We start from the raw sequence: 16198 nt of genomic DNA, 5'->3' as shown, positions 1-16198 counted from the left end.
AAAATATTCCCAACGGGTACTTAACCAACTCTGACTTCGGTCTGAAACTCCAATCAAAATTTCAGAACGCCGAATGGCACTTGCAACACTGCTTCTGCATCGGACCATGCGGCAAAAAAGACTGAGGATATGACGTCGGTCATGCGCATTTGTACCCTGACGTTCTGATGTCAGTCAAATGCGCCTTGACCGACGTCAGCCTTATACTCTGATATTCGGGCCGACCGAGGGACAGCGGACTACCCAAGTGTTAGGACTGCAGCAATGTGAGATGAAGAACATTTGCTGTATCGTTCTTTTTATAATATTAATGTCTATTACAGTTTACTTACACTGTTGCTTTAAACTTTTGGCACAAAAGTATCATGTGATTTCAAAACGTTTTTAAATAGCAGTGTATCACATTCCTTTCTATTATCTGACATCTAATTGTTACAGCCGAAAGCGCTTAAGTACTTGTTCTAAATAAATGTGGTGTGGATTGCAGCGATCACAGAGCACTCATGCTTTTTGTTCTTTTCCTAGTTCATGTTCCTTCGGATTACTTCGTGGATTTAGTTTTAGGCATGTAGCAACTTAATTTCTTGAGAATTTCGTAGAATTTTTAAACACTTCTACCAGCATTTTCTTACTCCCTTGAGTCCATTAATTATTTGGATAGAAACTGACTAAAGACAAGGTTGGACAGAAATCTGTTTTCACTTTGTAAAGAAAACCAACCTACTCAAATACATTTCTTCATTTTAGTTGTAACCACCCCCTTCACTGAAAATAAATAAATAATGAAGGGGCAATTGGTACATGCATCTAGAATTACATCTGAGGACGTACAAATTCATGCAGAAATTGCTTGTTCATATGTTTCTAGATAGGGGGTATCTTTTGTGTATGTTATACGATATAAGGTATGAAGTTGCTAGGAAACGGGAATTTAGTTTTACTTCTTTACTAGAAAAGGGTTTTGTGGCAGACTCATTTGATACTTCTACTAAAGAAAAATCTTTTTGAGTATACTATGATTTTCAACATGGCACCTGGAGTAAAGTAAAGATGGTGACTATTGATAACTGGAAGTTCATTGTTCACAATGACCTTATTTATTCCATTCCTGGTGCAACTCCACAGTTTGTACATGAGGCATTTCAATTAAAAAAAAAAAAGTTTGAAAGGATACGCTATAGAAATTACATTTTTTTTCTCTAATAGAACTAATAAAGGAATGCTTAAATGTGGACACTGACCAAAGTGGAAACATATCTTCATTGGAAAAACTTCACAGTTCCACACTAATTCCTATAATTTTACATTATCCTATACCTGTGACTGCAATTCAGCAAGAAAAGTTTATATTGCTTTCACCGACTACTGTCATCATTATTATATAGACTAAACAGAATGGCAATTAAAACGTTGCTTTTATTTATATTTATAATGTTACAGAAAGGTAGAACTGGTCGCAGGTTTGTTAATTTGTCACAGTCTGCTGACAAGGGGGTCATGGTGATGGTTATGAACCATGAATTTTGTTATAATAGCTTGAATGCTATGTTGTTATCTGACAGTGAAATGCATTTCTAAGGTTGAGTTATATGGTTTTATTAGCAGTGTTCATGGTTTGCTCCATAATGCAAGGTTAGAAGGAGCTATTCCTGATGATTTATACATGTGCCTAAAAGTTGATTTACCTCGTCCCATTATTTCCGGGTTTACCCAAGATTCATTAAAACATGAGCCATCCTCCGTTTACACATATAGTTGCTTGGGGGGGGGGGTGGCTTACTGAACCCATGTCCATTTATCTGGAGAAAAAGTTGAGACTGATGTCGGACACTTGTGTCTTTGTGTTAAAAGATACACAGCAATTTCTTTTTGACTTACACGAGTTTTCCAAGGATGATGCATTTCCATCTAGAAACCTTTTGGTAACACTTGATGTTGCATCACTGTTCACAGTGATACCCAACTATCAGGGTATTTTAAATGGTTAAGGATTTTATAGTAATGAGAAGAGCTTTAGATGCTGGGGCAGATTAATTTTATCGTATTTCTCCTTGAGATAGTTTTAGAGAATAACATTTTCACATTCAACAATAGATATTACCATCAGAGGCATGGCATAGCTATGGGAACACCTTGTGCCAATAGCTCCGCCACTGCTGTTATGGCCGTATGGGAATGCAAGCTTCTGGTGAGTTCAAGACGGTGGGATCATCAAATAAAATTTTACCAACAGTTTGTGGATGACCTTTTCATGGTTTGGAAGGGCACCGCAGTGGAATTAGATGAATTCATTTGCCATCTTCATTCCACTACAGACTTTTTGCGGTTCACAGCCACTTAAGTCCCATACTGAGACACCCTATTTGGATGTTACGGTGAAGAGGAGCCTGGTAGTAATAGACTTATTACAAGCCTTTATAGGAAGGATAGTTACAAACAGAGTTTTGTCCATCGTAGCAGTTAATTACTTGCAGTCCACTAGGGTGGGTTGTTTTTTTGGAAGGACCTGGTTTTGTTCCCGTTAGATACGCTGAGTCAATGCAATTGTTTAAGTGGCTATAGAGGTTATTTGTGTACTCCTCTGCACAGCAGCCATTGTTGGCTATGTCAGCAGGGGCTTTGAAACTTTTTATACTATTGCTTTGCAGAAATCTTTTTTTTTCTTTACTCCTGTGGGGGTGTCAGGTTTGAACTTTACTCCAAACAAGACAGATTTATGGTCTAACTTTACCAGGGAGGGCAACACACAGGGGGTACTACAGTGATCTTCCCATGTTGGTGAGCACTAGGTCCAGGATATTTGATCTCCTTGTGGGGATGAAAACCAAGTGTTCCAGGGCATTTTGTTTAAGAGATCCATCTGGCTACAGCTGTGACTGGCTAATTTCATCAGCCATTTCTAACCGGGAATTTAGCATCAGACATGGACAGTTCACCCACCTCAGTTAAAATTTAGACAATACAAAAAACATGTTTTCCAAACCCATCTATGACCCTCAATTCTTTATCCAGGAATAACAGCAGGACTTTGTAGCAGCCCTTACTAGGGGGACCAGATGACATCCCGGGCTGTGTACTACATGAACTACAAAATGAACTGGCACCTCACCCAAGTGTCAAGTTTAATCATAGCCTCACCTCAGGCTTTGTGCCCACTGAGTGGCGCACAGCTACAGTTATCCCACTCCACAAGGGAGGATCCGCCTTGGATCCCGGGAACTACCGTCCAATCAGTCTGACAAGCCTGATCTGCAAGGGCATGGAACCCATTATCATGGAACTTATAAACAAAGACATTGGCAACCTTCAAACACTGGACCCCACCCAGTTTGGGTTTGTGAAGGGCCGATCTTGTCTCCTGAATCTGACTGACTTCTTCTAATCAGTCTTCAGAGCTGTGGACGAGGGTAAGGCGGTCCACACAGCCTATATGGACCTCGCCAAGGCCTTCGACACCATCCCCCACTCTGGAATCATAGATAAACTTACTAAGCTGGGCATAAATCCCAGCGTCACTCGATGGGTTGCCAACTGGCTTACTGACAGAACCCAGACTGTAAAAGTAGCCAACTCCAAATCCAGCTCCAAACAAATGACAAGTGGAGCACCTCAAGGTTCAGTCCTGGGACCACACTTGTTTGGCATCTACTTCTCTGAAGTACAGGCCAACACTAAAATGACTCTGGCTAACAAAGTTCACAGATGACTGCAAACTGGGAGCCATTATTGCATCCCCAAATGATGTGGATATTCTACAAAAGGGCCTTACAGAAACATATGCCTGGTGCCAGAGCCATGGGCTCAAGCTTAATGCCAAGAAATGTATAGTTATCCCCTTTGGAAAAAAACATGTACCCATGAATTACCATATAGGTGGCAGGACACTAAGCATTGAAAGTGTGATGAGAGACTTAAGTACACAGGTGGATAATGGTCTCACTTTCGATAACCACATCGCCAAAACAGTCAGGATATCCTTCTATGTGGCACACCTCATCACTAAGGGCTTTTCATCCAGAAAAAAGGAGGTCATTTTCCCACTGTACTCATCCCTCATTAGACCCATTACAGAGTAGAATGCCCCATTTGGTATGTACCTCACAAGACATCTGCAACAGCTGGAAAGGCCACAGAAATACCTCACTAAAAGAATCACAGGCCTAAAGCAGATGCCATATGCTGACCATCTAAACAAAACGCCAACTAAACTCTGTGGCATATCGTCTACTCAGAGGCGATCTCTACTTAACATACAAGGCCATGTCAAACCCTGAGCTGTTGGACATGCTCCACTTAAAGAAATCCCAATCCCTCAGAGCCACACGCTCTAAGGAACTAAACCTTGTCATCACAATAAACAAAACATGCTGGAGGGATAGGTTCCTGACCCAGAGGCTCCCCATACTCTGGAACAGACTGTCAAGCAGAGTGCCTCCTTGGCCCTCTTCAAAAAGGAACCTTGATGATTGGATGGGAGATAGGAAATTCATCCTGGGGATCGTGTCAGTCACCCTGCTACACAGAGGTCCAGAGATGTAAATATTGTGGGAAGAAATACCCAGGGAATTGTTATGGCTAGGCTTGCACGGGCCCTAGGGCCGACAGCCTAGTACCAACCTATGAACCTAAACTGGCCATAGGTGTGACTGAGAGTGTGTGGTGTGAATGAACTACAGTGTCAGAGCTACCCACGTGGCTGGTAAACTTTGGCTCTAGATCGTCACTGTTGAAGTGCCATCCCTGACCCCATGTGCAAAAAATGGTTGTGGATGGATTGATGCAGCTCATCCAGTACCTGGGAGTGCGGAGGATCTTGTCTAGGCCTCTGAAGAACAAACACTACAGCAATGGCTTTCTATGCAGCTTTAATGCTAAATATACCATTTTACTGATTAGAGATCACCAAGCAGAAAGCTGGGGGTCCAGAAAGCCTCTTAAAGGACCAACTGAAGAGCTATCATGGGATATAAGGGCCGCCACCCCACCTCACTCTAGGCCTCATTACCTAAAGTATATCCACAAATTTGGAGTCACCAGAGGAGAAAACTCAATGCTTTGTTAGTCATATTTGGCGTGGGAGATTACTCAGATGAGATAAAGTGCCTCCTCATGCAGTTATGCAGCCTGCTAAACTTTGGTGGTGGCTACTCCAATGACACCAAACATCTACTCAGGTTTACATACCCAGGAATAATCATGCAAAAGAGAAGATCAGGCCAGTATGTCCTTCTGACTGAAAAGGTGCGCTGCTAAATATCCACGCAAAGCAACATCAATTATCAACACCAATGTTGTAGCTGGAACAGGCGCCAAGGTTTGCATATTCAAATCAGTCTGCATCATTTTGGTCAAGAATGACAAACATCACACAGAGCAGATAGTACAAGCCCAAAGCTAAAGCCAATCGAGACATGCACTAAACACATCTTTCACAACAGCTCAACCTCTAAAAAACAGAGATCACCCTCAAACATCAACAGCTGGAAGTCCAACCCCACTGACGTAGTCAATGGCCCTTGATTAGATCAGCAATGAAACACACTCTATGACATCTCTGAACACCAACCACAAAAAAAATTTCTGACATCAACAGTATCGGTGTGAAATCTACACCAGAAAGGCAAACACACAGCTGACAGAAAAATAGAGAAAGTTTACCCAGATGCTGTGATCCCAGCAGCCTGACCACAACCAACAAATCTGCCAATGGCATCAACAGCTGTACCTGCTGGTTCAAACCCAGCCTCATCAGGGCTAATGCCTGTATGTCGACTGGTGAGCAGAAACAGAATGCCCGGAATGAAAAATTAGGCAAGGAAGAGGTAGTCTCTTGCTACCTTGGTACTAGAGGGAGAAGAGGCTTTTTTTTTTTTTTTTTTGCTGGACCATCATAAGACCCTCCGTTATCTTTTTATAGTTAAAATTCACTAAGAATGGAAGGACTTTGCTAAAAGATGACCTGAAAGATGCAAACAGTCTGCATATCTCAAGAATCTCAGAAAAAAAATGTTCGCACTAATACATTTAATAGTAGGAGGAGATTTATTCATCAATGCTAAATTGATAGGACTCCTACCGTAGTCGCCACTGTCTCTCACTTGCTGAACTGGGCTGGCTTGAACTCCCTCACCTCCTTCAGTGGTATCAACCCTCACTCGCCCACAAACTAGTAAACCATCCACTAAATGTCCCATCCCTCCAGAATCTACTTCAACCCTATCGCACCACCAGACCACTAAGATCCAGCAACAAAAATCACTTGCAGATCACTAAAGCCAATAACTCTGCTGGTGAAGCACTATTCTCTTGCACCATAGCCAAATTATGGAACTCACTCCCACCCACAATTACCTCCGTACCATCATGCACCAACTTCAAAACTTTATTAAAAGCACCTAAAACATGCTGGCTATGCCCTTGTAACTCCCACTCTAATATCATCCACCCCATCCAACTACTACCTTTCTTTCACCTCCACTAACTACCTTGATGATAGCAAGCTCAGATGCTCATAAGCCTAGTACTTATTATACAGCAGGAACTTCTCATTGTTACATTTGTTAATGCCTGTTATGTACTTCACAGATAAAGATTCTAGTGTCTACTGATGTACTATGTTCTTCATCTGTAAATATGTTGCAAGTAATTTCTATGTTAAATTGTTAATCACTATGTAATCCAATGTAACTACTGTCTGTTTATTTTACTTTGGAGCTTTTCTCCCTAGGCCTCCGCTGAAAATGGACCCACGTCTAGTCGGACACTCCCGGTCAACAAATTTAAATAAAATAAATAAATAAATAAATGAATTCTGGATGTACCAAAAAGAGATTGTGCAGAAGCAGAAATGTGTGCTTGCATCTGTTAGCCAGGGAACAGCACTAATAAAAACCTGAGAGCAGTATTAGACAGTGATACAGAAAAACCTAAACATTATAATTAACAGAGATACGAAAAGTGGTAACTCAAAGGGATTTGGCTTTGTCCGGTTTACAGAGTTCGAAAGTCAAGTGAAAGTAATGTCCCAGCGGCACATGATAGATGGAAGGTGGTGTGACTGCAAGTTGCCAAATTCCAAAGTGGTAAGTAATATTAAGATGAAAAAATCAGTTTCACTTAGAACTGCCTTTCATTTTCATAATGACTAAATGTATATTTAGATAGTGTACTAAGGGCACTGAATGTTGGCATCTGGGATTAATTGCTGGTGATAAGTATAGTTGTGGTTAGTAAGTGTGTGTGTGTGTGTGTGTGTGTGTGTGTGTGTGTGTGTGTGTGTGTGTGTGTGTGTACACATGTACCTCTTTGATTGGAAAGGTTGAGTGCCTTCTTTGTTCTTATGGCTCTTGTACCATCCCTGCACTGAATTGCAGGAAATCTGGTGTGCTGTGTAGCCTTTAAAAAAAAAAAATACTTTGGCGTCAATATATTTTTCCACAACTCTGCAGGATATAAATTTACTTGGTTAGGTGTTTAATGGAGGTGACCAAGTCCTGCTTCATTTTTCAGCCATTTAAAATGCTCTGTTGGCAGGGCTGAGCTCTTAAGAGTGGCATGGGGGGGGGGGGGTTGTTTTAGGCCATGGATATTGAAAGCAAATGACAAGGCAAGTAAGGTCATGGAGGCTTGTCCCCTTTTTCTTCAAGATGTTTGTCCTTCAGACTTCTGGAGGTCTTATCCTGTTGTGTGGTAAGCAGGCCTACATCTGTAAGGAATGAAGGATTTCTGTTGCACATTTCAACTGATTTTGTCTTTATTTTGTGGATTATAGGAACCCTTTTGACATGCAAATTGGCATAGTGATTTTCTTGGTGGATAAAAGGCCTTGGAAGAATCTGATTTGGCCAGTTGTTTGACATTTAGGTAGTTTGCTGTTTTTGGGGTGCTCAAGGGGTACTTGGGTCTGTGCTTTAAAAGACATCTATGTATATACTTTGTTTTCAGACACATTCCCTGTTGGAAATGGCTCGAGCCACAGATTTACACACTCCATTTTGACAACCTTGTAGATGTATTGGGGAAATTATAAAAACCTGTTTTCATTTCTCTCCTGCAAAGACCTTCCCATAAGCTGTACTGAGCACTGAAGTGCAGGCTGCATCTCCCATAAGGCTGTCTTCCTGAAGGCTTCAGGCTGCACTAACTTCTTGCCCGCACATGAAGTTTCAGTGGTACCCAAGGAACTTCCAGTGTCTGCACCTTCTATTCATTTGCTTCCCACCATTCATAGGAAATCTGGATAGTGCATAGCTGTGGTGGTCAGTGAATATCGCGTGTAGACTCCAAGCACCATTCTCTTGAGTAGGCTTTCAGCTTATTCTGTACAGAGTCACAGGTTATCACTTGAGTGGTACATATGCAGGGAATGCCAAAGGAGCTGTAAAGTAAAAACACCACACTGTGGTGTGTCTGGTGGTTGTTAATGGCATCGAGACTGATAGTAGGGTGTGTAATGCGAGAGGGAAGTTGGCAAAATGGTTGTATTTACCTTACAGACACAAGTTGCAGGGTTTGATTCTCAAATGGGGTAATTGGCTAGGCTTAAAATAGCCCACAAGGGCAGTCAGCCTAGTACTAACCTATGAACAAGTAGAGTGTAACTCAATTACAAGACAATAAAGACACAGGGCCCAATTCCAAAAGATGTGCTCTCAGTTAAGTGGTAGGTCATTTGGTATTTGACCCCTGGTGTAAGCCTGTTTACAGACAGGTAGATTGTCAGGAGTCTATTTTGCCCTTCTCCAAAACTTGGGAAACAATGAGGCAGAGTAAAAGTCCTGGGGGATACTTCAAGGATAGCATTTTTGGAGCATCCTCCTAAAGAGGGAATGATGGGAATTCACTAAATTAAATTATCTTTACATCTCTGAGATATCCTGATCAGAGTGCATAGTACAAGGAACCTAGTAATTGGTTCCCCTTGGCTTTGACTCATGTGGCACTGGAAATACTGGGCCAAACATAAAGGAAACCACAAGTCTTAACACTTGAAAACAAGTGGCTGCTGGAATGGATGTAATCTGAAGAATCTGACACACCGTGCACTGAAGAAAATAACTCTATACAAAGTAAAAATGTTCACTATTAGATGTGGCCAAGAAAGGGGTGCTACTTTGTTACTAAGAATAACTGGGCTGAGTGGAGGTTGATCAACTTGATTTACAATACTCTTGTTTTGCCAGGCCTCTCCTCAGCCTGAAGACCCTTAACTGTTTTTAAACAAGAAATATCTTTATTAAATTATCATGTAGGACATAGGAAATTAACAATATTGATATAATTTTACTTGTAAACATTAAACACCACTTATAATCTATCCAGTCACTGTCAGTCAAATGTTACATACCCCATTCAAATCCTGCTTTTGTTTTAAACCCAGTTCCTCCTCTGCCTGTATTGTTCCCACAATTCCCATTTTTTCCTATGTAATTTGCTCCTACCCTTTTTTAAAGATCCCAATTCCAGTTATCTGTTACTATCTTCACTACTTCTATTAAAATTGTTTTTCTAAATTTTTTTCTAGTAATTGCTTTGTTTTGTCAGCCACCATAATTAGACTCAGCAAGGCCTTACTATGTCTAGGCACCTTCTGATTTTGTATAATAGCTCAAAAACATTTTCCTTAAATTACACCAATTTGCTCACCCAGTATCTCTGACAAAGCCGACTGCAGGGAAGTCTGCCAAGTCATTCTTCTCCCAGAAAACATGTTCCTAGTTGCATTGTTCTTTCCCAATACACCTCCAACATTTGCTGTCTGAGAAAAAATTATTTGAGTCTGCTTGGGGTGTAAAAATACCTAAGTAAACACTTCCAAGCAAAGATCCTAACTCTTCTAGACTTTGTTGCATATTTAGGAGATATACATATACTCCCCCCTTTGTTCTTTGTGAATTGCTTATCCAATCTCACCTCACAGTCCTCTCTAATATCTTCTGACTGATTCTTATGGTTACCATGCAATATTTTGTATGTTCTACTTACTATAACAGCAGTGTTTTTTTTTTAAAACAGCAGCTTCTTTTCTTGATTCTCCTAAAAACTCTACCAGTGCTGGTCTTTCTCTTAGGATCCCCTACTTCTTTCTCTATGCCTATACTCTGATATTAATCACTGATAGGGAAGGAAATCTCTATCATGCAGTCCAATCTTGGCCTCTTCCCATTCTATTACCTTTCCCTATTTAATTATTTGCTCAAAATACCTTCAAACTTTTGCCAGTTTTCTCCAATAAATTCCAGCCCCCTCTTGGTTGTTGTCTGCATCCCTAATTGCACTTATCCCTATCGGCAGAATTTCCATTCTGCATTCCTGTGTTGGCTTAGTTCTTAGAATACTTTCTGCTACTTTATGAATATAATATTATTATATTATTATCACTATTATTTGCCTTAAAGGTCTGCATCCAAAATTTCAGTTTCTCCTTGTTTCTTGAGCTTTCCACAGTTTCATCATCATCCATTTCCACTTTGAATTATAGGTTTGTGCTTGTGCTATGTAGCAGCCTTAAATGTGTAACTCTGAAATACCCCTTCAAATTGGGTAATCCAAAACTGCCTTGCCCAACTGGGAGAATCAGCTTATCCCATTTGACCCTTGCCACTTTCCCCTTCTTAGATACAATCTTTCAGCTCTATATTAATTGCTATCCACAGCTTCTCCCTCGGTTGATAAAAATATGCCTGACCCGTGTATAAAACTAAAGGGACTAAACATTTTAACTGCTTCTATCGTGCTATCCATACCTATGTAACAGAGCTTCCAATTTCTCTGTTTTTGTATTATATTTTGTTTAGTCTCTTCCCACATATCCTTAGCTGCCACACCAGAATCCTTTTTAATCCATACTCCTAAGTATTTATCATATACATATAAATACGGATATTGCTGAACCAATTCATGTGTGGGCACATAATTTACAGCTATTGCCTTTGTTTTAACGAAATTAATTCGTATCCCGAAAAGATTTGAAACCGCATCAAAAAGTTCCACAACCCTGAAATGTCATTTTCTGGTTTTATCAGGTATAAAATAATATCATCTGCAAATACAGCCAGCTTTTTCTTGACTACCATACCAATTATATCCTGAAATTTCCGAGTCTCTTATTTTCTTTGCCAATGGTTCTAAATATAGTGCAAATAACAAAGGGGAAAGACGACAGCCCTGCCTGGTTCCTCTGCTCAAACAGAAATTATAAGAGAGAAAACCACCCACTTTAATTTTTGCCTCTGATCCCTCATATAGCCTCCTAATTAACCTTATAATTTTATCAGGGAATGCAAATGTTTCCATTGCCCTGCTCAGACTCCCAGCTTACCCTGTCAAATGCTTTCTTTGCATCAAGACTCACCAATAATATTGGTATTTTCTTAAATTCAGCTTCCCTCTGGATCATGACCCTTAACTGGTCTTGAGCAGTGGTCCTTCTACCTTAGCCAGTAAAGGAGACAGCTATCGGTCTGGAATGCAGGGCCCTTTGACAGATTATGAAGTGTCCATTTAGTAAGTCCTTACTCCAGTGAAGGCTACATTTGTGATACTCAACTCATACTATGGTTGTGAGCATTACTCCTTTGTTTGCTGTGAAATAACCCACTTTTCCCAGGGGATGAATGTTTTGCCATTTGGAAAGGCCTGCCCCAATACATATAGGAGGTGGAAAACACGTGACGGACATATTCTGGTGCACTTGTCTAGTATTTACTTTATCATACTGATTAGGGTGACAAGACATCCAACTTTAACACTACAATATACCATTTGTAACACAGGATAACTCGCTCAGTATCAGCTTGTCTTATTCACAAGAGGAACTGCCTGTAGTACTGCACAAGGTTGAAATAGAAAATCTTCAACAATGAACATTTTATACTGGATGGACTAAAGTGTGCACAGATGTGTGCTCTATGGATTGACTTGCAGTACGTAATTTCAGAAGAGAGAGAGAGAGAGAGAGAGAGAGAGAGAAAGAAAGAAAGAAAGAAAGAATGTTGAATGTAGTCATTCTTGGTACCATGGAACGGATATGGTCTCCTCCCTGGTCACATATCTATGCCAGTCTGGGACAAAACAAACTGGACATAACAATGTTCAACTAACAGAGAAACAGTAAAATACTTCAGAGAATCAATTACCATATTAGCAGTAAACACTGATCAACTTCATTTTCATTATTTATACAATAATTCACTGAATGATATGGTGGGTAGTGAGTGAAGTACAGCCACAGGTCTTTATCTGAACACTGCATGCCCATCTGCTGGATATGGGTGGGGGGGGGGTGTATATGAAACAAAGATGGATGATGCACTGGTAAGCATCAACTCCCTGGTTATAAAGGAGGATTTTTTTCTTTAAGAACATTAGTAACTAATAAGTGCACCTACAAGGTGCCTTTAACAGTCTACATTATACTAACAATGACCTGCATAAGGACAGCTATATTTTTACATCATCTTTGTAATAACGTAATATCTTCAGTACATAGAGGTTTGTTAACCACACTCAGTTCGTACATCCACAGGACATTAACAGAATGTATACAAGGATGGGTAAATGTGAATGTTATACATGAGACCATCTTCTATTCAAGTATTTACAGAACTGCAAAAAAAAAAAAAAAAAAAAAAAGTTGTTTCTTACCTTCCCCGAATGGTCAAATGAGCGGACTTTTGCTACTTTGTGCTGTACAGTTGAATAATAGGCCAGCTTGGTCAAAGAGCCACCTGTTGGAAAAAAAACAAAAAAAAAACAAAAAGGAAGAGGAGTGTTCTCATTCTAAAAATCAGAGGGCTACAAGTCATTCAATATTCATTTTTTAATCAGCTTTAAACATAAATGATACACTAATGCACTAGAATCTTTTTAAACTAGTTATGCGGAATCCGGACTCTGTACTTGTGTTTTAACATTCAAAAGCTAGTGACACATGTACATGTTTTGCTTACCCCAAATATTACAATATTACTTTACAGAACAACAATAAAACAATCAATATGCAGAGTGAAATCTTTTTTTTTCTAAAAAGGTGTTCCACTACCGCAGTTCTGTCTACTTGCTTACCTTAAAAACTTAGACCTTATATATGCTCTCAATCACAAAGCATTTTCCAGCAACCTAAAAACTACCCCATACTTGGTCTTGCCCTTATACATGAAAATGCTTGCATCCTCTCACCTTGACATTTCACCTATTTAAAGTTTACCGTTCTTCTCACCTATCACTTTAACTTCCTCTTATTTCTCCTACTGTCATATTACTGCTCCACTAATCAAATCATACTTGGACCTTTCTACTGCCACCCTCATGCCACAGTATGCTTTCATCTGTCCATTTTTTTTCTCATGTTCTGCCCAACATACACCATCTCCCTATTTTCTTTCCCTTCCACTTACTTTTACTGATTCTTACCCCATCTTATTATTTACAAACCTCATATTTTTTATTATGCTTTATTTGTTACACATTCTATGTAATTAAAATATTGTATGTAACATTTTTAGTGTCAATCCATGTCTGCTATTCTGCTGTATAAATAAATTTTCATAGGTTCATAGATTATTACTAAGCTAACTGCCCTTGGGGCCATTTTAAGCCTAGCCAATTACCCCATGTAAGAATCAAACCCTGCACCTTATATCTGTAAGGTAAACATCTTAACCACTATACCAGCTTCCCAACCCTTATACCACTCTCTCAATCTGTAATAACTATTCTGCTTTTCTCCAAAGGCCACCACTGAAAATGGGTTTTGCAGACTCAGACTATCCCAGATAAATGTAAAATCGAAGAAAAATCAATAAAAGTATAGAGTTCAATGTAGAATTTCTTCCCACAACTATTGCAGTGGAAAAGGACAAAGTTTTGATTAAAGCCCAACCAACCTAGGATTAATTACTGACTTGAGCAAAAAAGCCAGGGCTAGAAGTATGGGTGCACCCATCCTGACAGGATAGAAAGGTCTAATGAAGGATACAGCTTGGAATGCTGAGAAGCTGGTCATGCAGGAGGAAACAGGAGCCGAGGGTTGCCCCAGAGCAGACCTGTCCTCAAAGGCTACACCTCACTGCCCACCCAGCTCCAGACAGGGCACAACTACACAAGTAGATAGTGCCACAGCTATGCAATGCTGCTGGCTGCTAGCACCACTCAGTATTCCCCCTTTCCAAATCTACTAACACAGAGGGCGTTCCAGACATTATGATAGTACTAGGGACTAAAACAGATGAGCACAGGAGAAGCACTAAGCAGCCGATGGTCCACAGGAGGCATACCAGGAACAAAAAATACAGTGAATATACAATGCCAAAATGTGAAACTCATCCATCCTGGTCTCAACTGTGCATTCTGTTCAACATATGCTTACACAGAAGTATGAACTAAGACAAGCTCAGTAGGCCACACAGCTGTTTAGTACTACCCGTAAATTAATGTCTACATCATACATCCCATTATTTAGCCAATCGGCTGCCGGTTTTTATTGTGACATTTCCTGCAGCTTTTCTGGATTAACACCCAGCTACTGACAATCCCCAAAAAAGACATACTGAGCAATTCCCCTACTGAAACAAACATTCTCAATTAGACCACTTTCCAAAGTGGCCCCAAGGTAGCAATAAAAAGAGCAATCACAAGCTGAAAAGTGTGTGACCAACATTTCCAACAGTAACGTTTCTAGCTACTAATTCTACCCATTACAACTGCTTAAAAATTTGACAAACACTGAAAATAGAAAAACAGTTTGGCAAGATAATTTTTTTAACCTTTATTGTTTAGTGCATCAGTTATTCCTCTCAATGTTTAATCACTCAAATGTACAAGTCACATATTTTACGCACGTCACAACTGATCAGATTTGAGAATGAAGTGCAAAACAGTGACGTGCAGCATTTGCTCACAGACGCAGATTACAGGGTATCAAAACTTACATAAGAATTTTAAGTTTTACATTTTATTCAGCATAGTTTAACTTCTCCTTGCAGTACACAGAGGAGTTTCGAAGACCAAATTAACTGACATACCTCTGCGACACACCAAAGAGCTATGATCCAAGTCGATCACAGTACTTTTAGAAACTTTCTTTTAAATAACTGCACATCTACAAACCTTAAAATGTTTTTTGTAGTGGATTAAAAAAATACAACTTACTAAAATACAATAAAATTACAGTAAATCAAAGCTGCACCTGAGGGTTATGTAATATTTACCAACATATGCTTTCATTAAAGGAAAACTAGACCTTAGAATCAAATGTTTTTCAGTCTGTTTTCAGAGATATTGTAACACCTCAAAAATCATTGTGTGTGCTTCTTGTATATTTCTCCACAAAACGGCTGCCAATGATGCTTAAAGTCAACATGATCTTGTTTATCTTCAACCCTTTCCCATAATCCATTTCAAGTCTGCTTTATAAGAGTCATGCTAGGCATAAGGAAGCAGTGCTGTATTCCATGCCGTTGACCTACAAATGGGATTACCAGGAGTCACCATTATCTTGTATACCTTCTGTGACAGGACTTTCTCTAGGAATCACCCTCATTTATGTGCTTCTCACAGCCTGTTTTACACTATACTAAGGAGTTATACAGTAGCTAATATGCAGGCCTTTATTCAAAGTATCCATTTATAGTCCAAGAGGAACTGACAGTCCCCTCCCCCACCCTATTCCTAAGGTGTCAAAACGGTCACGGCACTGAGAGTTTTTTCAGTTTCATGTACAAGTGACAGTCACTACCAGAAAAAAAGGGGTTTGAAAGTAGTTCTGCTCCCCCAGTGCCTGCAGTGGAAAGATATTTTTTTTTGGTGGAGGGGGCTGAATATTGTAGGACATTCTTTATCAGCTGCATCTGTTATATAACTAATGTTATCTTTGTTTTTTCTTTACTATGCTGTTCAGCGATTCTACAGCCAAATATTACCCACTTTACTTTCTATTCCTTACCTTTGGATAACTTTTTTTATGGCACAGATGACTTCTGGCCTTTTTTAATGTTCTGCTCATCAACTGATTTGTTAATGTACAATAGAGTCATTCTTTAGCAAAATGGATTCTTTGATAATGACAAGTATTAAACGTACTAATGCTCTGGGTTTGCAAGACTTAAAAATTACTCTGGGCACTTTTGTAGAAAACTGTACTTGTGAGGGTTACAACCACCTGTGAATTGAGGCACGCTGCAACCAATTCCTATTCTAA

At 39.7% G+C, this 16198-nt stretch overlaps 1 protein-coding gene across 1 annotated transcript in view; it reads right to left on the bottom strand.

The window, feature by feature from the left end:
• Nucleotides 1-16198, bottom strand: part of PANK4 (pantothenate kinase 4 (inactive)) — a 1309469-nt gene that overhangs the window by 1259774 nt on the left and 33497 nt on the right. Inside the window, exon 2 of the mRNA XM_044063577.1 lies at nt 12646-12728. Within this exon, the coding sequence (XP_043919512.1) occupies nt 12646-12728 (83 nt within the window). The remainder of the gene's footprint in view (nt 1-12645; nt 12729-16198) is intronic.

Source organism: Protopterus annectens, chromosome 2.part1, assembly GCF_019279795.1.
Source record: "Protopterus annectens isolate FY-2018-M chromosome 2.part1, PAN1.0, whole genome shotgun sequence".
Taxonomy (NCBI): Eukaryota; Metazoa; Chordata; order Ceratodontiformes; family Protopteridae; genus Protopterus; species Protopterus annectens.
The sequence above is the reverse complement of the archived record's forward strand: the minus strand, read 5'-3'. Positions and strand labels throughout refer to the sequence as shown.